Genomic DNA, 24,566 nt, shown 5'->3' with positions numbered 1-24,566 from the left:
CCATCCTTTATATAAAGCTTTTCTTTTCTTTGTCATAAGAACTAATTTAATCTAATCATTAATTTTCAATGTGTATACGTACTTTGAAACTCTGTCCTACTCTTATCCTTTTATTGCAGTAGCTAATATAATTATATTAATCAACCAGCATTCGACAATTTTGTACTAAGCTTGCACATGCACTGCCACCAGACTATATATAACTTGGTGATGTTGCCTACCTAATCTATACTTTTTGGGGTTTGGGTATTTAAGGTTAGCTATATATAGTTTAGTGACAATAATGTGATGTACATAATCGTTCAATGGGTAATCGAGATTTTAAATATGACAAATTTTTAAGTAAGATCGAGCTATTTCTAGATTTATTAACACCTCTAATAATATCATTAACTAAAACTTTATTTTAAAAAATTGTTGACTCGAAGGAGTAATTTAGTGGCAAAAGCACCTGATCAAGGACTTGAGGGATCCATGAGCTTGTTGGTTTGAGCCTCTCTTAATGCAAAATCTTCATAGATCATCTCTCGTGCCTCTCGAAGTGAATATAGAGTAATCGGATTATATAAACAGTTAAACGAATATAAACCTGCACATCTCATGGTTAAAAAAAATTAATGTTAAAAAAAATTAATGTCAAAAGAAAGAAAATGCAATATTATAATTTGACACCCTACTAATGAGCTGGTACGTAGATTACTAGGTTTAACGCAATATTGATATAACTAAAAGATATAATCTTCTTTTCTCGTAAAAGTAAAAGTTTTTTACCTTTTAATAAAATGATTTTCCAATATTCAAATTTGTGTTTCGCTTAGTATCTCCATCAAACAAAACGTTTGTTGGTGATTGCTAGGTTATATTGATGCAAGTTATGTCACATTTTGTGACCTTCATGGCTTGCAATGCATGTAACAAGTTAAACAAAATGATTAATCATAAACAATTTGGAAAGTTGCATACGTTCTGGACCACTACCACGTAATGTTCCTGTTCGTGGCAGGACCATGAGCAGGTCCATACCTGGCTAGAAGCTAAAAGAGACTTTAAAATTTGTAAATGTACTCATGTTGTTTCCTCTTTGGTTTGCAAGCTCAAATCACAGTTCTATCTATCAGTATCTCAAGCACGCGTGATCTTTTCATTTTCAAATTATTACTATATTATTAATGCCTTCAAAAAGTTTACTATTATTAGAATTTAGAAGTATTTTAAATAATCTCACGAGTGTCTCGACCAAGAACCATATATTATGATAATTATGTTTTAGCTACAGTTAGGTGGAAATTAATTCGACCGCTGACCAATCACTCATCAACATCTAATTGATTGAAACATGTGGTACGTATACCTACTTGATTAATTTCATTAAGATATTGATTAGGCTTCTTAACCCTTTAATTTTTTTTTTTTAACTGAATTAATTAATTATTTTGATAGTTTTATGAATTTGACCTTTTAACTTGATTAATTCTTACACATTTGCAAGTACATGATTTTATATTACTTTTACTCTTTTCTAGGCAAAAAACTGACCGCAGGCACTTTAACTTTTTTAGAGTCCAAATATGAAATTGAACTCTTAAATGACACTATTTATTTTATAGCATCAATTTTCCACAGTAGAATTCATGTTGTTTACAGTATTTACGGAAGAAATTCATTTTTATTTATTTTTATGAATATCTCGTTTGGAGTATATAACTAATCTTATTTTAAAATTCATACATCTCCCGCATAAATATAATTTTCTCATATCAGATCGAAGACTTTGTAAATATCAAAAAAAAAAAAAAAAACAATTACCAAAATAACATGTGAGAGAAAAATTCGCAAAATTAAGGGTAGAAAATAAGTAGATATGCCACTTTTATGTAAAAAAAAAAAAAAAAAAAAAAAAAGAAAAAAAACAAACCGGAGAGTGATTTTATTATTAGGGATATGAGACCCAAATATACCCTACAAAATCTTGCCTTATTCAATTACACTATTTCTCGAGATGTATGGTGTTATTATGATCCAAACCTACCAAAATCAATGACCGATCACTAGAAACTTGAGACACCCTGAATTTTTATTTTCGAAAACTTTCGAATCTTTAATAAATCAAAAATCTCGATTTTCAACTAATGGGCTATATATATACCAAACAATCTCAATTCGAGCCCAAAATTTTACGAGTCAGGCCCAAGCCCAAATAAAATATCGAAAAGAAATTTTGAATCGTAAACGGTTAAAATTTTTGAGAATAATACGAAACCCCGTAATTTAATCTATTATGAATATATATAAAATCATTATCCTAAAATCAAATATTGTTACTATAAATAATTTTATAATTATTGAGTAAATGGAGAAAATATTACGAAACCGAATTAAACGGTTAAAATAAATTGAATCAGGCCCGAAAATCAGTTTAATTTGTCGAGAACCACCCAAATAATCCGAGAACCGAGGGAAAAACTTGAAAATCAAGCGAAATGAGACCAAACCACTAAATCGGACCAAACCGGTTTGAATCGAACCGGAATGGCCTAGAGTTTGCTAGAAACCGCCTTACTTTTTTTTTTCCTTTCTTTTCTTTCTCCTCTCCTTCTTCAGGCGCGCGACAGCCTCCCTCCACCCTCCCCCTCCGTTTCCGGCCACCGCTCGACGAGAGCGAGATGGCGATCGTCTCCGCTAGAGCTCCTGGTCCGTTTTCCGACCTCCTTCCACACTGGCAGAGTCTCCAGTGACGCGAAGCGGGACTGTCTCCATCGACAATTCTCCTTCTTCGATCTCCGACGAGATCGAGCAATTCCGGCGACGTCAACACGAAAGGCAGGCGTCGATCGAGTCACCTCCACCTTGTGAGTGTTTCTCCTCCATTAATTCCGGCTACAAAGCTTGAAATGGCGAAATCACTATTAATGGCGGCACCAAGCTACTGTCGGACTAATTCAGCCAAATGGAGGGCCAACCTCGCACAACCGACATCAAAAACGGACTCCTCGATGAAATTTGAGAGGGGTGGCGTGAAGAAGGGTCAATTCTGGGTGGCCCCAACTTTTCCGGCCACCGTGGACGGCGGCTGGCGACGGCGGTCCGGTGACCGGCCGGCGACACTCCGGCGAGGCCCCAAGAGGCAGAATGACCTCCACTTCGCGTTGATCATGGAATTGAGGTCCGATTCTCAAACGGTACGCCCTAATACCTATTTCCTAAATTTTGTTTTAAACTCCAAATTTAAAACTATTAATTGATTAAGTTGAAATCAAATATAATCCTTGCTATGAAATTAATTAACTGATATAATGTAGTTACAAATTAATTTTGAACATTTTTAAATAAATTACATGGTTATTGTTATAAATAGGTGAATTGAGGGGGAAACTAAATTAGAATTAGTTAATTAGTTAATTAGATAATCATTAGTTTAAAACTAACCGATTGTGCATAAGAAAAGTGAGGCAAATTTTAGTTGGTTAACGGTTAGATCCGAAATTTTGATTAATCAAGATTTGGGAGGCCTAGCCATTGTTGATATTGATATAAAAACCGAATTTTAATAGGTAGTAGTTATAATTAGTTATTGTTAAAATATGTTTTAGCTACTTAACAAATTAGTTACGGTAAAACTAATAATTTAGTTAACTAATGACTTAATAAATGATCTTATATGGATATTATTAGAATTAGTTTGTAAATTTTTGATGGAGTGTTGATATTGTTGTTTTTGGAAGGAGGATGGGATTTTAAATTGATTGATTGCCCGACGGATGGGCTGTGTGCACTGATTGATAAAGATATGATAATATTGTGATATTTGAGCAGGTAGATAGCCCAATTTTTAGGGGAGGTGCTGTCGAAATTTTGACAGAATTTAGACAAATTTTAATTAATAACATAACAAATAAGCTTATTAGATAAATTTCTACAATTTGATACATAATAAATAAAAGTGCTTTAACTACCTTGTCATTATCATAGTTTATTATTATTATTATTATTTATTTTATCGTTGCTGTTATTGTTAATATTATTTATTTAATTATTTAATTGCATTTGAGAATGGATGTTTAATTGTACATTGCAGTCCAATATGTAATTGATCGATATGTCTGCATTTAATCGCAATGTTTGATTAATTGTGTTGTGATATTGCTGTGCTTTGCTTGTGTGGAATTGGGATGAAGTGGGTCACCATGGGTTTGTGAGACCGTTACCGTTATATGGATCCTGATTACCGTTACCGTTATATACCGTTACTGTTATATGGATCCATTATCGTTAGCCGGGTAAATGGGAGATCGGCGCCCCCGTGTGCACCTACCGTTACCGTTACCGTTAACCACGGGTTGGCTTCTCGTCGTTGCGCACCGGACAGTCTAGATTTGATTGCAGCCCGCAGGGTGGCCTCCTGTTGTGAGCGCTTGATGATCTAGATTGGATGGAGACCACCGGGTTGCCTCCTGTTGGTATGAAAAAAGAAAAGAGAGAATGGAAAAACAATGAGAGGGCTGGTCAAGTGAGGATTAGACCGGTCGGCCAGTATGGGGGATCGGCTCCCTGGTGCACACGTGAGAGGATGGGCCATGTGGGAGGACGGCTCATCGGGGGTTCGGTGACTCCACTGACTAATTTCCACGTGATGTGATTATATGAAGATGTTAATAATTGTGAGTGCTGGTGATATGCCATTTGTGTGACTGGCTGTGTGAGCATATAACTAGTCGGATGACTAGATTGATATATTCATACATTTGTGTGAATGCGTGTGTTGTGCAATAATTATTATTCATTAATAAACTCACATCTCTTGTTTAAATCTTCCAGGAAGTAGCATTTTCTAAATCCCAGCTATAACTCTGCTCCTTCACTGTTAAAAAGAGATTCTTTAATTTTAATGTTGATATATTAAGTAGATAAATGTCTGAAGACTTATCTGTATACATCTGTTAGTGAATTCCGCAGTTGTAGAATTTGTGTGCAATTAGTCGTGTATTAACTTAGACGACATAATTATGTGAGCCCATATTAAAAATATGATGTATTGTTAATTGGGCCCGAACTGTGGAAATGTTGTAATTAATAAATTTGGGCCGAAATTTAATAGAATCTTAAGGTTTATTTTTCTATAATTATAGGCTGAATGTTTTAAATATTATATTGAGATAATAGTTATTAGTGATTCAGGCTTACTACGGGCCTCGGGGGCCTTAAGCTTACCTGGGCCCTAGTGCCGGTCCGGCCCATGGAAACGGGTCGTGACAAAACTTCAAGCATAAAATTAATTTCTATTCAACATCTTTTTCAATTTTCAGGAAATATTCCTCCAATCACCAAAAAGAACAAGACCCTTCTAGTTCTTGGAATAAAAAACTTAAGTAATTGTAATAATAATTGATTTGATTTACGGAACATAAAATCTATAGATTTCACATTCAATTAAATTTTACATTCCAATTATTTAGTTGAAAATAAAATATATGAATTTGAAAAGTATTTTTAAAAATAATAAAATATTTTAATTCTAAATTTATATTATAAAATGGTAGAAGTAAGTTCGTAATAAAATTCATCAACGATGACTATTTTTCAACCAATAAAAAGGAATTGTTGAATAATTAAATTTCAACGCTCAAATTCCATCTATCTAAATTTTAAACCCTCTACCTTATAATTAATTCCACATATTTCATTCTGAGCTTCTTACACAACTATATTTATTAACAATTAATTATTAATATTAGTACTGATCATGATATAAACAAAGGTTAATCTAACAGTACATCATTTTTCACGCTTACACTGGGACACTGTATAGAAATCTCAACGACAAGCACACGACAAGCACACGTGCCAAAGCGCGTGAACAGTGCACAGTCAAGTTTGCATGGAAGAGGAGGACACACACGCACCCATATCATTTTCAAGATTTTTCAAAGGTCAACTACTAGTCTTAGCGAGTCTCACTCTCCTCTTGTAATAAAACTCGCGTATAATTATTCTTTTTTTTTTTTTGACATTTCGTATTATTGTTCTTTTATTAAATAACCAAATTTGCTTTTTATGTTTTTTTAAATAAGAAATGACAGAATTCAAAAAATGTACTGACTAGTGACTAAACTATACAAACGCAAAATATGAAATAATAATAAAATAATTAAACTTGAGATTCAAAAACTGCACCAAAAGAAGCATCTAAGCTTCTTCTACCTCTCCTCAATCCCTGTAACTCTCTCTCTCTCTCTCTCTCTCTCTTGTTGTCTCTCCTTTTGAGATCTTAACTATGGATTCTCTATAAAAACCTTCTTTTTATCTCTGTATCTCTTCCTGTAAGTTCTTAATGAGCTTTGTACCTAAAGCTGTTCTTTAATGTTTTAAATGCCTCTCTGTTTCTTTTACAGCTTTTTCACAATCTCTGTAATTTCTGCTTCCTTTCATTATTTCATTTCCTTTACTTATCACTGTGCCATTAGGTCTTGATTTAAATTTTTAAACCTTTATTTATATCTTTCTTCCTCCCTTGCTTTTTTCTGTCTTCTCGTCAAATTTCAAAACTATATGGCTTCAACCATAAATCAAACACCTTATTTGATTGAGAAAAGGCCATTGACACTCAAGGATTACCTTAGGGATGATCTCAGTTCATGTTCATCCAACGGCTTCAAATCTTTCCCTCGCCGACAATGCTGCAACACCGTCAGATTTCTTCTCGAGACCGATCTCAACACCAACGCGAAACAGCGACGTCGTCGTGATCAACAAATTTTCAAAAGAAGTAGATCATCTAAAGCAGCTTCATCAACAATTTCCGCTCTTCAAAAGGCATCAGAGGCCGTCATTAATGCTGTTAAGTTACTTCCATTTCCTTCCTCTTCTTCTATCAAGACTCCATCACCATCCGTACAAACTAGAACCAGAAAGGGAGGGATTCTGCTTCCTCGAAGCCTTTCGAGAAAGCTGTTCAAGAAAAGTTTCTGGAGGAAAGATAGTCATACAGAAAGACAAGATATAGAGATCAAACGGTGGAGATTGTTTCGTGAGTTCCTTGCGGAACGAGATAAACCGTCCGGTCACTCCAGCTCCACTGTTACAACCGCATTTACCACCACCGGACTCTCAAGGAGTTCAAGCAGTAACAGCTGGACAGAGAGCGAATTTACTCGTCACAGCGGTAATTCCGAGAGTTACAGCTGCCGAAATGCCGCCGCAGAAGGTGAAAAAGATTTACCGAGCGAGAAGAAAGTCAGCGGGGGAGTAGGCGTAGCAGTCGGTGAGGATGCGATCACCCACTCGGTCGAAAATACAAAGGTGAGTCAGTAGATTGAGTTAAGAGTTGTTATTCAGTACTTCGCGTTTAAATTTAATATTATCACCTGTCCGTTGTTGGCCCTCTCCGATTGGCTCATAGAATCACATTACTCGATTTGCTCTCTCCATTTTCCACTCAAAAAAAAAAAAACAACGCAGTGACTGGACGGGGATACGTTGGGAATTTTGAAAATTGTTGAAACATAAGGACCTATGAGGCTGCATGAATTTCACGTGTGGGGTATAAATTGGAAACTGGATACAGTAGGTCTCAAGCCTATGAAATTAAATACAATCGAGCCCTTCGAGACCTACGATCCCGCTACGTGTTGTCTAATATGCGGGATCTACGGCGGTAAAACTCGAGGGAGTATTTAGTTTCATGGAATACGAGACATACCTCCAATTCTTTTTAATATTTTCGAATTTTTACTTTTTCAAATTTCTCTTTCTCTCTTTTTTTTTTTTTTTTTTTGTCGGCGGCATACCAGTTTTGGTGTGTGTTATATAAATAAAAAAAATAATATAGGACTTAATTTTTCCGTGTTTGTTGTTTAATTATAGCATATATAACTACCAATAAATAATTGTGACTAAACAAATGTACAGGCGTGATGCGTTTTGGCAAGTACTGGGTTGACTTAGCCAACTAATACAGCTGATCTTTGTTTGTGTTTTATTTAAATAAAAATATTTTTCAAGCATTTAAATAAAACATCTATCAAATAAATATTTAAATAAAACATTTATCAAATAAATGTTCAAGGCATAGGTGACGACTCGAGATTAGGTTGGGAAAAAAAAAAAGAAAAAAAGACTAGTCGGTATTCAAAAACAATGGGCTTGGTGTTTACTGCCATGAGCTAGAACTAGAAAATGACTAGACAAAGCACAGTGAATTATCTACACCTAGAAGGCTATGAACCATAATGTAGGATTGACATATATATTATTATGTTGCTTTCAAAATCTTTATCAAAGCCAATCCAATAGTTTATCCGAATTGGCTTTTAGTGGATTTTACGTGATTAGATGAGTTTTTGGTGCATGTATATTTTAACAGGAGTGGCCCAATGAGGAGGAGAAGGAACAATTTAGTCCAGTTTCTGTGCTGGACTGTCCTTTCCAAGATGAAGAAGAGATTAGCTCTCCTTTCCACACTAGTCTTGTCCGCATGGAAGGTGTGCCTCTGGTTCTTTTCTTTACATGTTCAAAAAATTGATCAAATTGAAGCATCTCCTTAAAATGAATTTAATCTAATAAATCCAAGTTATTAATTAGATGTGATCAAACGTACAGGAGCTAAAAAGAAACTCATGGCAAAGATCAGAACATTTGAGAGCCTTGATCAGCTAAAACCATTGAATTTGGAAAAGCAAATTGAATTGGCAGATTTAGAAGATGACTCGCTTGACAAATTCTCCACACAAGCTTGTTCATTGTCCAATGAAGTAGAAAAATGTACAGAAAGAGAAGCTGATGAGCTCCTTAAGCTTGTCAAGGCAACAACACCATCAAATTCAAAGGCAGATACTATGTTGCTCGACTTCTTCAAAGAGAAAATTCTTGAAAACAATACAAATGATAATAAGATTTTGGGATACAAAGAATTCAAGAAAGAATTAGAGGCAGCCCAAGACTGGATAAATGGGGACCCAAAAGAAATGATTTTAGGATGGGAAGTGAAGGATAACAGACACATCTATATTAAAGATATGGAGAGAAATGGGAAATGGAGAAATTTTGGTGAAGAAAAAGAAGAGTTAGTTTTAGAGTTGGAGCTAGAGGTTTTTACTTCTTTGGTGGATGAAGCCTTACTTGATCTTCTAATTAGTTAATTAATCTCAGTTGTAGTGGATAGTTCAATAAATAATATTTTTGTTAAATATTAGATGAACTCAAGGTTGTTTTACTCATTTGGAGGCAGGAATTTAGCTTGAATGATTAAAGCCACCTTGAAGCATATGCACTAAAGAGAGAATCAAATTTTTGTTTTCTTATTAGTTTTTGTAGCAGTAAGACAAAAGATGGGCAAGGTTTGATACTAGAAATATCATATATATGTAATGTATGTATATTTCTTACATTTTTATGACAATTATTTCGTTGATAAAAAAGAAAATCTTAACTTGCTGAGATGTGTTTTTCCATTTAAAAAAAAAAATTGCAAACCATCGTAGATTGCTCGCAGAACTCTAAGCCCAACAGAGATATTAATTTACAAGTCTTGGCCCAACCCCAAAACCGAAAGGCCACTCTTCCAATTGGGCCCTTTATTATAGTTTCAAAGGCTTCGTCAGCTACCTACTAGTTCTATTCCTTGTAAAACAATGAATAAATTACTGCCGCTTTCGCTTTGTACGCACGTTTGATTTTTTCCGGCAATAAAATATATAATAAAGTAAAAAGAAAAGGAAATTAGTCTTGCTTAATTTTTTTTTATTTTTTGCTTTTTGTGGAATTTGCCTAGAAGAAAGTCAAGAAAAACAAAACGAAAGAGAGAGGAGAGGAAAAAGAAAAGAGTGTTTAAAATTAAAATAATAACTTTGTTTAGTTGATGATTAGTTCACTACCTCAAGATTAACCCAAGAGATGATTATTTAAGTAACGATGATTATTTAAGTGACAATGAAAAAGCATTGTATCAATACAAAATATTTTATTTGGATTAGATGGGAAAGAAAAAAAAAAAAGATAAAGAAAAATAAGATGTGAAGGAAAATATAATCTTTCTTTTTCTTAAAAAAAAAAAAAAATTTCTTCCATACATTTGAATGCAAGAAGATAATATGTTTTCTTTATTTATTTTATTTCTCCTTCTAATTTGAAGAGGAAAATTTGTAAATAAAACAAGAGTTTTTCCTTTCCTTTTCCAAGTAAGATTCCAATTAAGCCCCTTTGAGTTTTGCTCTCAAAATTGGAAATTCAAGGGGCAGGTATTTAATATTTTTACCTTTTTAGCTTTTCAGAAAGGGAAAATTAACAGCATATATATATCTTCGTTTGCCAGGTCATATAGTCAAATTACACGTGGCATGTTATGAGCGCAAAGTTTAAGTCTTTGCATGAGGTTAGTAGGGCACCGCTCCTAGTCCCAATATCTCGCGATATTTATCATGGCCATTATCGGTTTTTCCGCTATCTATGCTTTTAAGCTTTGTATATATAATCGGTTTGGTTCAGTTGATTTGATTATAAAGAGTTTAGTTTTTTGGTTTACTTTGATTCACATTGAAACTTTTTTTAGTTGAATTTGATTTTATAAAAATTAATTAATTAAATTTAATTGAATCAATTTAGTTTGATTCAATTTAATTCTAATAATAACTTCAGTTTGATTCAATTTTAAATTAAACCTACGGTTTATTCACACCTTAATATCAGTATTACTTACTATCTACTGTTTAGAAGCTAAATATGTTCCTGACAACTTTTACATTGATGGATTATTAACCAAAATTTCCTAGTTCCCATATATGCCTGATCTCATATATATCGCGATTAAATATCGGGTTTTCCTCTCGCGAGAAAACGTTTTCTTGAAACCTGAAACTGTCCTAAATCTTAATTCCCTAACGCGTCCAGACGTATGACTTGTAACCAAACTCTCTGTTTATATTCCATTTTTCGTTTTCTATTCCCTCAAAAATCAAAATTCTCCTCTATTTTTCCAATCGCCCAAACCCCCAAATAAACCCAGATAACGCGCTCTCTCTCTATCTCTTCTTGTTGCAGGGAGAGAAGAGAAGAGAGTCTCTATTGTAGGGGCCTTTTTCAACTTCGCCTTCGATACTTTTCTTCTGCGTTTCAACAACCAATCCGTTATAGTGTTTGGTCTCGCTTTCGCAGCTAAAAAGCGATCAGGAGTTTGGGAGAAGTAGAGAAAAGAAATGAAGAGTGAGGATCAGTCCAGGTCTCTGTTTGGAATTTCTCTCTCTGATCGACCCACATGGCAGCAATTCCTCATTTGCTCCTCTGGTTTCTTCTTTGGTTATCTCGTTAATGGAATTTGCGAGGTTTGTTTTTTCATTTGTTTTATTTGCTGCTTTTATTTTTCCTTTGACTTTAATGAGCTGTGCTTATGTGTTTTTGTTTGGATTAATTGTTATACTCTGTTTGGTAGCTGAGAATATGTCCGATTTTTGGATCTTATCTCTATTGTTATTTTGATTTTTTTTAAAAAAAAGTTGAAAATTAAAACGTTTTAGAGAATGATTTTAGATTGTTAATATTTCTTATGATTCCTCTTTTCTCTTTGCATTTTTTTTCTCACCAACCAAACAGAGGTGTGTTGACTCACTCAGCGAATTCTTAGGCTCATTGTGGCGCTAAAGAGAGGGTGCACTTTTATTGTTCTTTGTGCACTGTTTCATTGGTTTTGAATTCTTCTTTTGACCTTAAGCATATAAATGTTAAGATCCAACTCTTTCTAAAATGTTGAGTTTGCCATTTCATCACAAATGTTCTACTACTCTGACCCCATTAATTCAAAATATAAATTCAAATTAAAATTCAATACTTATGAATGTTTTTAAGTTTGATAATCCTCTCTTCTTTCTTGATTAATTCCAGGAATATGTGTATAACCGGCTCCAGTTCAGGTGCATTGCCATTCCCAAAACAAATATAACTGTTCTTTTTTTTTTTTTTTAAACTGTTATTCAGGGTTTAATCAGAATTTTGATTTTCAGCTATGGCTGGTATTTCACCTTTGTGCAAGGATTTGTCTACCTGGTTCTCATATACTTTCAGGGTTTCACCACTAAGCAAATGGTAAATCCATGGAAAACTTATGTGAAACTCTCTGCTGTTCTTATGGGTTCTCATGGGTTGACCAAGGGTTCTTTGGCCTTCCTTAACTATCCAGCCCAAATTATGTTCAAATCCACCAAGGTAAGTAACCCTTTTCTTTTCTCCTGATTTTGTTGAAAAATGTTACTCTCTTTTTATTGGCTTTTTAATTGTGTGAAATGAACAATTTTAGGTGCTACCTGTCATGATAATGGGTGCCTTTATTCCGGGCTTGAGAAGGAAATATCCATTTCATGAATACATATCTGCTCTGCTGCTAGTTGTTGGTTTGATCCTTTTCACCTTAGCAGATGCCCAAACTTCTCCAAATTTTAGCATAATCGGTGTTCTGATGATATGTGGTGCCTTGGTTATGGATTCTTTAATGGGGAACTTGCAAGAGGCCATTTTTACCATGAATCCTGACACAACACAGGTGAGCATGATTTTCTCGTAGGTAATTGAATCAATTGCTGATTTGACAGAATTTGCTTTCTGTTATTAATTTTTGCACATTTTATTTTCTAACAGATTGAGGTGCTGTTCTGCTCAACAGTAGTAGGATTGCCTTTATTGCTTCCACCAATGATCTTGACAGGAGAGCTGTTCAAGGCTTGGAGTTCTTGTTCACAAGTAAAGAATTCTGCGTAATTTTTAACATCAATGTCTACGTCTATATATAACGTATTTTTATATATGCCTATGTCATTTGTTTTAAAAAGACATATAACGTATGATTTCAAATAAAGATGGTTTTGAAGTTGTGTCTCACTAGCTTGCGGGCAATAATTTCTTAGGTGGAATTAATAATTTGGTAGTTGGTATCCACTGCTTTAATAGTATATTTATTCGAATACAATATTCTAACTTTACCAAACTTAAAGTGGCATTTTGTCAAATTGAAGGTTCTAGCTCAGGAATAGACCTGGCAACAAGATATTGGAAATATATAATAAAATATTGTAAAAAATTATATGAAAATCTCTGGACTGAAAGATGTACAATTGTTTTATGTTAAATAGATGAATGAGAGCATTGATGGAAGACGAGAAAGTACGGGCTCTAAATTGATGCGTCGAACATAAACATATTAAGGTCATTTCATACGTATTTGGAAGCTTCGTTCTTCTGGTTTCACCTAGACTAAAATCAAGGCCAATAATACAAGACATTCTAATTCTCCTTTTCAGCTTGTGTTGGATTCTTAGACGTGACGATGTTTATTTACATTTCTGGATTCATGTTTTTACTGTTTTGTGTCAATTGTAGCATCCATATGTGTACGGGGTGCTAGTATTTGAAGCTATGGCGACATTCATTGGGCAAGTATCTGTTTTATCCCTCATTGCTATATTTGGGGCTGCCACCACTGCAATGGTATGCACGTTTTTGTTGAACATAAATCCTCCCATAGCTTGCTGCTATAACACTTGTGCTTCATTTATAATTTTGAATTATTGTCTACTACTGTAATACCCCACTTGGAGGACCAGTGGGGCATTCCACTGCTTTATAAATGGGGTTTGAAATGATGCATTGTGTTTTGGGAAGTACATCCATTTCTTAAGAAAGGTGCATCCATCATTAGGATTTGAGCATTGGGTTTGAATCTCACATGGGTTTCACAGATAATGAAATAATAGTAGCGGAGATAAACTGTACAACCCGCTATCATTCTTTTATTGTGTTCAAAATTAGGGCACTTCATGCACCTGATATTAATTAAACTATCTACTGTGTTTTCTCATTCTTCGCTTTCTATTTTTGATGTCTGACGATGTGGCAGATATTTACTGTCAGGTATTTAATTTAATATGCGTACAGTATTCTAAGTGTTGGTTTGATATGATTTATAATGTTCTGCAGATAACAACTGCTAGAAAAGCAGTCACCTTGTTGCTGTCATACATGATATTTACAAAGCCATTAACAGAGCAGCACGGGACAGGACTGCTGCTCATAGCCATGGGAATTATATTGAAGATGTTGCCAGATAACAAACCTCCCAGTAGGAATGCACCCAAGCAGAAGGGCAAATCTCATTTGAAAGAAGAGAAAAGTCTTGTTCGTAATGCAGAAGGTGAAGAAGTTGAGGAGAAAAGCCCCTTGGTATGAAGGAGGAGGTGGGAAGAGGTCTTTTTAATTTTTATTGTTGTGAAGAAGACCAAGCTCATTGTTTATTGGTTCATTTCTTATTACGCCTAGGTAAAGGGTAAGGGTAGAAATAAGTGACAGAAGTATACATGGAAGAAGAGAAAAATAGAGATGGTAGCAAGAAACTAGTCGTGATGTAAATTTCTCCAGTGAAAATGACCTTTCTAAATTCCAAGGATTTGGAAGTTGAATTTTATTTATCTGTGAATAGTGCAATATATTTTTAATTGCATATAAATTAGTTAATTGATAACTATGGGTTAAAAAGTTATATTTCGCACGATAAGTCTAACGAAATAAATCAATAGCAGATAAGCACAACACTGCGATCGGATTCACAGTGAAAAAGAAAAAGAATCACAATTTTCTCAGCATTCCAATACAAAAAGCAGCGACCTTTTACCTTTTGAGAATTAGAAATGGCCGAGAGGACCTCTACGAAGAGCAGCAACAGAATTCTGATGCCTAAATCTAGCCTCATCCCAATAATGGCAACACCAGAGCCGCCACCGTCCAAGTGGTGGCCTCCATCAGAAGCAACATAGCCATTATAGTAATCGGTGAAGTTGTGCTTGTATTTATAGTAGAAGAATTGGCGGAGGATGTTGTTGACCATAAACGAGGGTCGCATAGCTCGTCGTTCATGGAAGAAGGTATCTGGTAAGCAGCTTGGATTGTTTCTTCGAGATGCTTTTGGCCTTCTAGTGCAAGCTCATGAGTCGTTTTGGAGAGTGTTATTGAACTCATTACGTTGTCCTCCATTTCTATATTTCTGATCGATTAATCTTTACTAGGAAGTTCTATTTCACGAGGAAGACAAAGAAAACCCTAACATGAAATTGAATCGATTCCTACTTGTATACAGACAATAGATTGATAGATTATTTTGCCTAAAATTATTTTAGTTTTGAGAAAATTATGGAGTATTATTATTTTTTTTAATTTTATTATTTTCTCTATTAAGCAGAATAATTATAATTTGCAATTTCAAACTCAAGCAATTTTATTATAATTTAAATAATCCAATCATATTTGCAATCGCATGATTTAAAATTGTAAAAATTTAATTTTTAAAATTGAATTTAATCGATAATTCCAGATCAAGACAAACCGACGATTTTGGTCAACTTTCCACATCTGAGTCTGAGTCCTAAGCAGTAAGCGGTAAAGCACAGGCCATAGCCCCAAAGACCTTCAGAATGAGATACCAATGGTGGACCCCGTAATAGCAATGGGCACGTGCCGCACGTGCTTGTGTAACCAGATGAGAGCCAGCCGATGAACCCTAATTAACGTGCACATCCGGCAGTCCCAATTGAAAGTTTGTTCCCCACCTGATCGGACGGCCGAAATCAATTCCAATTCTAATTAAATTAAATTATTTCTAAATTTAAAAAAAAAAAGTTTCTACTTTCGTTAGCATTATTAGCCCGAGCCAAAAGCCAAACAAATTTTTCGAAAGGTGAAATCCTAAAATTTTTAGCACTGTCTGGCGTCTGCAACTTTTCGAAAAGGAAAATATCATGAAAGAAGCGAAACGTTTCGCCGTCTCTGATTCGGCGCCGGGAACCAACGACACGGCCGTGAGTATCTTTCTCTGGAGCTCCAAAAACCCTAATTTTGTTCAACTGTTCCATCTGTTTGATATATTTTGTAGCTGCGTTGTTGGAGTTGAAAGTCATGGATATCAATTAAGGTTAAACTAATGTGATTTTAAAAAAAAAAAAAAAAAAAAAAAAAAAACAAGTTGGGGGCTTTACTGCCTGAATTTTGGTTTTGATGATATGAATGAAATCAAGTCGAAGTATTTGATTTTTAATTTTTATAGGGCTGCTAGATTGAGGGGATTTTTATGTCATTTAGTGCATTTGTTTCGGTTGGTTAAGTTTTTGGATTGAGCTTTTAGTTTACATCAGGTCTGCTTTTAGTTTGGCTTTGTTCTTGAGACTTTGAGCTATACTGAAGGAAGTGAGGTAAGAGAAGAGAAGCTTGTATAGATTCTCAGTGGGATTGTATGCATTAGTTTTGTAGAAAAATTTAGTGGTACTTTCGAACAAACAAATTAGCAAGCTTTTCTTTGCCAGAATGTGGTAAAGTTAATGGATTTTTTAAGAGAAGAAATTTTGAAAAGAACTAGAGATACATCATTCATGTTTAGTGATTTATATTAAGAGAGAACTTCCTTTGTTCATGTTATTACTTTGTTAGTATATTGTCATAGACCTCTCAAATTGAGTATAGTGCCATAAAACGTGGAATTCATGGTGTTTTAGTTTTGTAAAAAGCTATAATCTATATGTGTATATTTGGATCTTTAAAAAAGAGGTTTCAGTCATGTTCTAGAAACTGACATGAATTTCAATGACATTGCAGTTCAGGAATAAAAGAATAATGGCAGGATCCTCTTTTGATGTTCATAGGGCAGAACCATCTCAACAGCAGTCAACTGCGATGCCAGTGTTGGATGTGCACCGGGCTGAATCTTCTCGACAGCATGTGAGAGCTCTCAACACTCAATTTGCCAGGTCCACTTTCTTTAGTATCAAGACAACTTTAATGTCATAATTTATTACCTTTAAAGTCTTACCTTCTACTTTGTGATTAATGTTGACTGGATTATTTTATCGTCTGTTCATATATTATTTCTTTTATTATGTATTCTTTTATTGTCTCCTGTGGATTTTCAAATTCTACAGAAGGGTCTTTAGAATGATAAGGAGTATCTGCCTCACTTCAAATATGCATGTTTTTTTAACAAAATCTTATATATTTTCCTAAATTTGTTATTTTTCTTATATTTTTAATAGCTGGGTGCAAGCTCAACTGAAGAATCACCCTGATGAACTTTGGGAAGATGGGATTCGAGACTACTTGGCTCATGCTTCAAACATTATGGTATTTTATAACAGTTTGTAATCTACTTTAAGATGGCAAATATTGGTCATAAATTTTTGTTTGTAGTTGCTCACTATCTCTCTTCTCTTGTGGCAGGAGAAGTTCAGTGATGTCGTGAACTGGCTCAAAGCAAATGCTTCAAAAGGAGGACCTCCTGCTGATTCTCTTGCTACTGAAAAGAAGCTAGTGCCTGAAACAAAGAACAATGAAAGTAAGTTATTTCTAGGGAAAACTGGTTTGGTTCCACCGACCTCAAATACAAGCACTAAAATGTCATGGAGCTCTGGTGTATTCTCCAACAATCAAAGTTCTGGAGGATTATTATCTAATAGCCAAAGTTCTGGTATGTTTTCCAACAATCAAAGCAGTGGCTTCTTTTCCAATAGTCAAAGCACAGGCTTATTCACCAAGAACCAGAGTTCTAGTTTCAGTCAAAGCACTGGCTCATTCTCGAAGAGTGAGCTTTCTGGATTATTCTCTAACAGTCAGACTTCAGCAGCATCTTCTCCTAATCAAAGTTCTGGATTGTCCTCCAACAGTCAAAACACCGCCTTATTCTCCAAGAGCCATAATACTGGATTGTTCTCCAATAGTCAGAACTCCATAGTTTCTTCTGTTAACCAAAGTTCTGGGTTGTTCTCTAATAGTCAGAGCGCTGGAGTTGCTTTTACTAATCAAAGCTCTGGTTTGTTCCCCAACAGTCAGAGCTCTGGAGTTTCTTCGGCTAATCAAAGCTCTGGAATGGTTTCCAGCAACCAAAGTGCACCTGTGTTTTTCAAAACTCCAACCCCTTTTGTTTTTGGTAGGTATTATATTGCGTTGCTTCAATTTCTGTTGGTAATGACTCGTGAATTAGTGACTGTTAAAATAGTAGCTGGAACATTTGCCTGTTAAAATGAGCAAAATAAATTGGCACTAAATTGGTTGCGTGCTTAATAAAGGACCTCCTTGAAGATAGTTTTAGTTTTAAATTTTTAATGATTGTGGATGTTGAACTCTTTTATTATACGTTATGGAACATGATATACAAGTATATTATAACTAATAACTTCTACTAAATATATCAATCAACTTTGACAGAACTGACTATGTTGCTTATGTGAGAGAAATGTGAAGTCTGATCACTGCTTTCGATTATTCTATTTCAGGCCAAAACTCTGCTTCTGCAAATCATAACACTTCAGACGATGTCGATGATGGTGAGATGATGGAAGTTTGTCTCTGCCTTTTGGAAATTGTGAATATATTTAATGCCATTACTCATTGAACTTAACCTTGTCTGCATCATCTTATCTGGATGAGATACAACTGCATTTCGTAAGGATTCATGTATTAACTATATTTGAAACTATGAAGCTCTGAAATTGGTAGTATTGGTCTATCTTCATTTGTGCTTTTGTGGTATTGGTTCACTTTTCCATTCCAAGAACTTGTGCCAGTTGAAGCTTAATTAAGCAACTTTCTTGCATGTTGTTAGAACTTAAAAAAGATACATATGCGAGAAAAGGAGGCAGTTTACATTGATATCGAATTGAGAATTGTTCCTTTTACCAGAAAATGAACCAGAGCAACCTGGCAGCCCATCAATCAAGAAGTCTGAAGAGAAGGGTATTGTTGTAGTCCATGAAGTCAAGTGCAAGCTGTATGTTAAGGTAAATTACATCATTCTTATGCTTATTGGTGTCATTTGAAGACCTGTTTTTGGCATTAAGGCTTTCACTTTACCCATTTTCAGTAGAACAGCATTGGCTTAAAAAATGCAAACTGCAATCAGGTTGATAATCTATTGGAAGAGATATAATAAAGCGAGTTCCATCTTGATTCTTACTTAAAACAAGGCGCAAGATCATGTTTCTCCATGTCAATTTATTTACATGCACAGTTTACTTGCATGTTTGTATTTCATGTCATGTTGCATGGTGTTTGCACTTTTTCATGTCTTTGTTGATTCCCTTTTATGTATTGTGTCTCATGAGATATTTTAGTATGTTATTGGTCTGATCCGCCTCTGGCCAACTCCGCATCCCTTTGTCAACTTTGACATGGATGACCAAAATGGGCTTGACAACTTGGTCGTCACTTCGTACATGAGTTTCTTGGTTTGCTGACGGGGCTTGGCATTCTGTTAATTAACTTTGTTGCTTCTTCCTTTTGGTTTTTGTTTGTAATCAGTTCATCAAGGATTTTTGATGTAATATTTCTCTTATGTGCTATGGCTTTTGATGTTTTCTTGTTTTATTTTGAACCCTTTAATTATTTGGTTTTGCTCTTTGATGTTTCCAGTCAAGTGATCCTGCGGATAAAGATACATGGAAAGACAAAGGTACAGGCCAGCTTTCTATCAAATGCAAAGAGGATGCCACCAAGGGTACAAAAGAATCAAAACCAACAATAATTGTTCGAAATGATGTACGTTCCATTAGACTTTTCTTGATTTTAAATTATTTTATTAGTGGTCTAGTCATTAACAGATTTGCTTCTTCCTCCCCACCCGCTCCTGCTTTTTCTGGTTGATTGTGTAATTTTGCGTTGTATTCGTTATTACATGCACTATAAAGGTTTATATTCCAATCAATTACTATTAAAAATATAAATATTTTGCAGTAGGTGCATTTGTTTATTTTTATATTTGTGTTGTTTTGCTGATGGCAGGCAGGAAGAGTGTTACTAAATGCTTTGCTATATCCAGGAATCAAGACAAATTCACAAAAAAATTCCATCGTTGCGATATTTCATACTGCGGTAACACTTGTTATGCTGAATATTTAAACATCTATGAACTATTATTCTGATGGACTTGCATGGCATGTACTCACAGTTTAGGATAAACAATTAAAGCTTGAAAGTGTTCTTTTTCTGTTTTCCTGTTGAAAGTTGTTAATATAACATGCATTAGACATCTTCAGGGTAGATACTAGGGGTGTTGGGAACTGGCAAACTGCTAAACTTCTGTAGGCCGTTAACTCTATCAATTTCAAACATGGGGTTGATTGTTTATCCTATTGAATTATAAGAACCTGGACCTTTCAAATTTATGGCTTTTTTAATACATCCATAATATGTTGTTTCCTAGTGAAACTTAAAACAAGCTATTTTACTTTCTTTTTTTTTTTTTCTTTTTTTTTTCTTTTTTTTTTTTTTTATGAAAAGGCATACTGTTTGTATGGTTATAATAGATGAGTCTAAGAAGCAAACTAAAAGTTACGGAAGTTAGTCCTTATCTCTTATCATCATGTGTTTTAAATCTCATAGCTGTAGAATTCATCTCTCCCAGCTGTATAACTTATCCATTAACTTCATTGATTATGTAAAGCTGTAACCTTCTCAACAATTAATGAGAAAACGCTTCTCTTCAGTTTCTATAATGGATAACTAATGATTTCTAGTTGCACTTGGTGGTTGTCATTTTCCATTAACAGAATTTTATATATTGTGTTCTACGTCATGAAACTTAAAGCTGGCTTTTGCAGGGAGATGATGGTGGCAATAATGATAATGTCGTGGCACGAACCTTCTTGATTAGGATGAAAACAGAGGAGGATCGGAGTAAGTTAGCAACAGCAATACAAGAGTATGCTCCTGCTCATGAAAGTAAATGTACTATGTAATTCTTAAATTTTGCAGTGATCAGCTTGTTAGGAACTAGGCTACAAGAGGAGCCAAAAATAACTGGGTCAATTTTCATGATTTGGACCCTGTGAATCAGTTGTATTTAAATTACATGTACCATGAGAAGGGAAAAAAATGTTGACGTCTTTACTCCAATCTTAAAATAACTCATGTTTTCACGTGCAATGTTGGATAGCAGTTTTTTTATGTAATTTCGATGAATTGTTGTGTTATGGTATGATCAGTATGGTTTATAAAAGAGTGAAAACTGGTTATCTATGTTTCATGGAAACTGGAAACTGAAATGAAGAAATGCAGAAACAATACGGAAAACGACATTTAAAATATAATTTTTCATGAAAAATGGTATTTAATGTTGGGAAACGGACAGAAATGTTTCTGAAACGCAGGATCGCCATGGCTAAAAGTTTTCATGTATTATAACTGATTATGGTTTTTGTAATTAACATGTTGATTAGAATTAAAATATTGTACATCCACATGAATGTGAGACTTTCGAGTTTATTCAGGACAGTTAAGCATCTGCATGCATTTCCCTTTACTATAAGTTAAGAAAAACTGAACATTAACTCAGATTCAAGTTGGTTTATGACTCGTCATAATTACATTTAACTAACGAAAAAAAAATCCAGAAAAAGAAACTCTGATTACAATCCATAAATTAAGTCCTATCGTCAGACTTGAGCTCCATACATTGGCAAATCTCTTCCAGTGTCCAGCTCTAGCAAACAAGTGATAATCTAAGTGATGGCGCAGTAGGAATTTGTGTGCAGGATGCCCAGCGGATGATTGACTCAGTTACTATGATGTTGAGTTGATCGAGCTCACCGAGTCCAATGGTGTGATTCCTTCTGCTATGGATGCTAGAAACTCTAGACCCACTGGTCCCTTCCCGTCGAATTTCCGTTCTTTGAAGTATTTCCCCTACTGCCCGCTTTACAAATAGAGAAGTATTTGGCAACACAAATGGCTTTTGTGAAGTTGCCTCTGCATCTGCCGACAGCAGCTTAAATTAGAGATTTTAATGCCAGAAATGCTTTAGATATTAGAAAAGTAGAATAGCTCCATTATTATCTTATGTGGTTGATTACTTCAATAGCTACTATATATTGTAAGTGTATGATCTTACATACCTCCATGAATCGAACCCATTCCGGACCCGATTGCACTAAATTGGAATGAAATCTCTTCTTTCTGAAACACAGAACTTGGACTAAAGAAGGTAAAGCTTTGCATCGATGGAAATTCTATTTCACCGGATTCACTGCAGTTGCTAAAAGAGAAATCTCCAGATGCAGCCCGAGGAGAAACGTTATCAGCTACCATTGAAGAAAATGAACAAGTGACTGTAGGAGATTGCTCCTGTTGACTTTTGGAAAATACGGATGATCCATAGTTGAAACTATAGTCCTGGCCTCTCGTAATAGACAAACAGCTTCCATCCGTTTCTAGTTGTTCAATGTCATGGCTGTTGTGCTTGTAGGATTCTTGCGCTGCCTCTGCACAATCCTGCATCCAGGAGTGAGCTGTACAAGAAAGTAACCCCTATGATAAGAGAAACTTCAAGCCTTGTAGATTAATATTCAACCAAATGTAAAAGGAAAAAAGGAGCGAGTCCTACAAGTGATTATCCTAAAAAGCTAGAGATGCTATCTTATAGCCTCAATGGCCTAATAAAGGTGGATGAAGAGCCATCTAAGAATATATTAAGTTCTAAATTTTGATGCAACACCAATCATATTAAGCAACCACGGTGGATTCAGCTTTGCAAAAGGATAGACAGTGCGTCTAAGTAACATACTAAAAAAAGACTTATCTAGTGAACCTTCACATGCATGCATTTAGATACCTAAAACCTGTGCAGCACTAAGCCTCTTTGAAGGATCGACACAAAGCATTCCCATGATTAAATCCTTTGCAGATGCTGATATTTGATTCCAAGGATCATGAGGGAACCGTAGATCTGCAGCCCTAACTGCATCAAAGATCCTTGATTTAGTTTTCCCCCAAAATGGAGGCATTCCACTAAGAAGAATGTAAAGAATTACACCAGCACTCCACACATCAGCAGTCTGGTTATATCCTCCAGCCAGTACCTCAGGGGCAATGTAAAATGGACTTCCAACTGTTCCATGCAAATTATGCCCTGTAAGTGGAAAAACAAGTCTTATAGTAGAAAATTTATTTGACAACTCGTTATCAATAACATGTGCTAAAAAGAAAAGAATGGCAAAAAGTTAAAAAAACTTACCTGGTTTGATATAGGTTGCAAGACCAAAGTCTGCCAATTTGATTGGTGATGATGATGATTTGGTGGCTAAGAGAATGTTCTCTGGCTTCAGATCTCTATGAACAATTCCATTCTCATGACAATATCGCACAACTTGCATCAGATGCCTAAAAGTAAGCCGGGCATCATATTCTGAGAATCTCCCATGCTTCTCAAGCCGGTGAAAAAGCTCTCCTCCTGCACACAACTCCATCAACAAATGTACATAATTATCCTCCTCATACACTGCCTGAAGATTTACAACATTTGGATGCCCACATAGCCTAGTCATTATTTCAATCTCAAGCTTCACGCTTCGAACATCATCAAGTGTGACCAATCTATCTTTAGCAATAGACTTGCATGCTAAAACCTCACCAGTCACCTTATCTGAGCATGCCCTTATAACACCAAATCGGCCCCATCCCAACTGTTCTCCAAGAACATATCGATCTTTCAAATTAGATATTTCAGTAGCATCAATAATGGTCTGAGTCAATTTTGATACTTTATAACGTTTGCAATATGTTATTGTCCGGTCAGTGCTGTAGATATTGGAAACATCCATACCAACAAGGCACAACGCTAGTTATGAGAAAAACAATAATCAAAACCTCAATTTATTTCCAACTTTATCACACAACTAACTAAGTTGATCTTGACCACATTGTAGCATTTGGATTATCTCAATTTGAGGCCAAAGTTGAAATCGATCTTATAAACACCCATTTGCTGAACTTAATCGACATCCAAAGGACCTTCCCTCGTAGCATAGTTAAATAAGCTAATCTTCCATCATGAGAAACATTCTCGTACAGAGCAAGCCCTTCAATTTCCAAAGACGATTTTCTGGAAAGCATCAAAGCACCATCAATCACCTAGAACATGATGATTATGTAAATTTCGAGTAGCCTACCCAAATCTATGAACACACACGGGCTTGTGTATATGATAAAGCAGATACCAAGAATAATCCACATTTCTAATTCGCATCTTATATAACATATCCAAAACAGAACTAAAATTCAGAATAAAAAACAAAATTGACCAAGAAGATTCAAAGTCACAAAGTAAGAATAAAGCTGGAACTTCTAAAATTCTTAAAGCTCGCTGACCACAAAGCTACCTGGAACATATGGAAACACACATACAATAAGAAAAGGAAAACCATCAAACAACCATAAATGCTCACTAAAAAGATCAAAATTCAATGCCAATCCCACACAACTACACAAAATAAACAAAACATAAAAGTTCACACCTTTGTCAAGGAAGCCAACAAATAATGCACCAAAAGAATACGCCTGTTGTAATCAGAGAAAGAAGAAGAAGCAGGAAGAGGAGGAGATGGAGGCGCTGACATGTTCATAGAAAAAGAATGAAAGAGGTCCGCTAAAGCAGAGTCTAAATCTATGGAGTCCAAAACGAGTCATTGGCTCTCTCTCTCTCTTTCACACTTGCATAGTTGCATTAGTTTAAAAACCATTTCTCTCCGGGACCGGAAACCGGAAGAAACTGTTTCAATCTTCCA

General features: G+C 35.0%; 4 protein-coding genes across 9 annotated transcripts; 3 read left to right on the top strand and 1 right to left on the bottom strand.

Moving 5' to 3' along the window:
* Positions 1–6,098: 6,098 nt before the first annotated feature.
* LOC105645885 (GAR2-like protein) lies at positions 6,099–9,299 on the top strand. The gene is made up of 3 exons (XM_012231619.4): positions 6,099–7,296; positions 8,360–8,477; positions 8,596–9,299. The coding sequence occupies exons 1-3, from the start codon at positions 6,547–6,549 to the stop codon at positions 9,132–9,134; spliced, it is 1,407 nt and encodes a 468-aa protein (XP_012087009.1). The 5' UTR covers positions 6,099–6,546; the 3' UTR covers positions 9,135–9,299.
* Positions 9,300–10,907: 1,608 nt separating this feature from the next.
* On the top strand, positions 10,908–14,441 carry LOC105645886 (UDP-galactose/UDP-glucose transporter 2). Of its 2 annotated transcripts, XM_012231620.4 has the most exons (7): positions 10,912–11,312; positions 11,869–11,897; positions 11,988–12,189; positions 12,281–12,523; positions 12,619–12,720; positions 13,357–13,464; positions 13,954–14,441. In XM_012231620.4, exons 1-7 carry the CDS (start codon positions 11,187–11,189, stop codon positions 14,200–14,202), a joined length of 1,059 nt encoding a protein of 352 aa, XP_012087010.1. In that variant the 5' UTR covers positions 10,912–11,186; the 3' UTR covers positions 14,203–14,441. The 2 variants fall into 2 exon arrangements, with proteins under 2 accessions (XP_037493163.1, XP_012087010.1); XM_037637235.2 differs by lacking the exon at positions 13,357–13,464 and having other exon boundaries at positions 10,908–11,312.
* Positions 14,442–15,533: 1,092 nt separating this feature from the next.
* LOC105645887 (Pleckstrin homology (PH) domain superfamily protein) lies at positions 15,534–20,931 on the top strand. 2 transcript variants are annotated; one of them, XM_012231621.4, is made up of 9 exons: positions 15,534–15,824; positions 16,615–16,766; positions 17,049–17,136; positions 17,233–17,938; positions 18,285–18,335; positions 18,691–18,788; positions 19,420–19,545; positions 19,789–19,878; positions 20,607–20,931. In XM_012231621.4, exons 1-9 carry the CDS (start codon positions 15,765–15,767, stop codon positions 20,742–20,744), a joined length of 1,509 nt encoding a protein of 502 aa, XP_012087011.1. In that variant the 5' UTR covers positions 15,534–15,764; the 3' UTR covers positions 20,745–20,931. The 2 variants fall into 2 exon arrangements, with proteins under 2 accessions (XP_012087011.1, XP_020539651.1); XM_020683992.2 differs by lacking the exon at positions 15,534–15,824 and having other exon boundaries at positions 16,615–16,737.
* Positions 20,932–21,266: 335 nt separating this feature from the next.
* Positions 21,267–24,566, bottom strand: LOC105645888 (calcium-dependent protein kinase 26). 4 transcript variants are annotated; one of them, XM_089719905.1, is made up of 5 exons: positions 24,297–24,566; positions 23,018–23,884; positions 22,616–22,891; positions 21,900–22,292; positions 21,267–21,759 (listed from the first exon to the last, which is right to left on the bottom strand). In XM_089719905.1, the coding sequence occupies exons 2-5, from the start codon at positions 23,601–23,603 to the stop codon at positions 21,488–21,490; spliced, it is 1,527 nt and encodes a 508-aa protein (XP_089576031.1). In that variant the 5' UTR covers positions 23,604–23,884; positions 24,297–24,566; the 3' UTR covers positions 21,267–21,487. The 4 variants fall into 4 exon arrangements, with proteins under 4 accessions (XP_089576031.1, XP_012087013.1, XP_012087015.1 ...); XM_012231623.4 differs by having other exon boundaries at positions 22,616–22,912; positions 23,018–24,161; positions 24,297–24,565; XM_012231625.4 differs by having other exon boundaries at positions 22,616–22,912; positions 23,018–23,913; positions 24,297–24,565.

Source organism: Jatropha curcas, chromosome 4, assembly GCF_041381405.1.
Source record: "Jatropha curcas cultivar XTBG-Jc1 chromosome 4, XTBG_Jcur_1.0, whole genome shotgun sequence".
Taxonomy (NCBI): Eukaryota; Viridiplantae; Streptophyta; class Magnoliopsida; order Malpighiales; family Euphorbiaceae; genus Jatropha; species Jatropha curcas.
The sequence above is the reverse complement of the archived record's forward strand: the minus strand, read 5'-3'. Positions and strand labels throughout refer to the sequence as shown.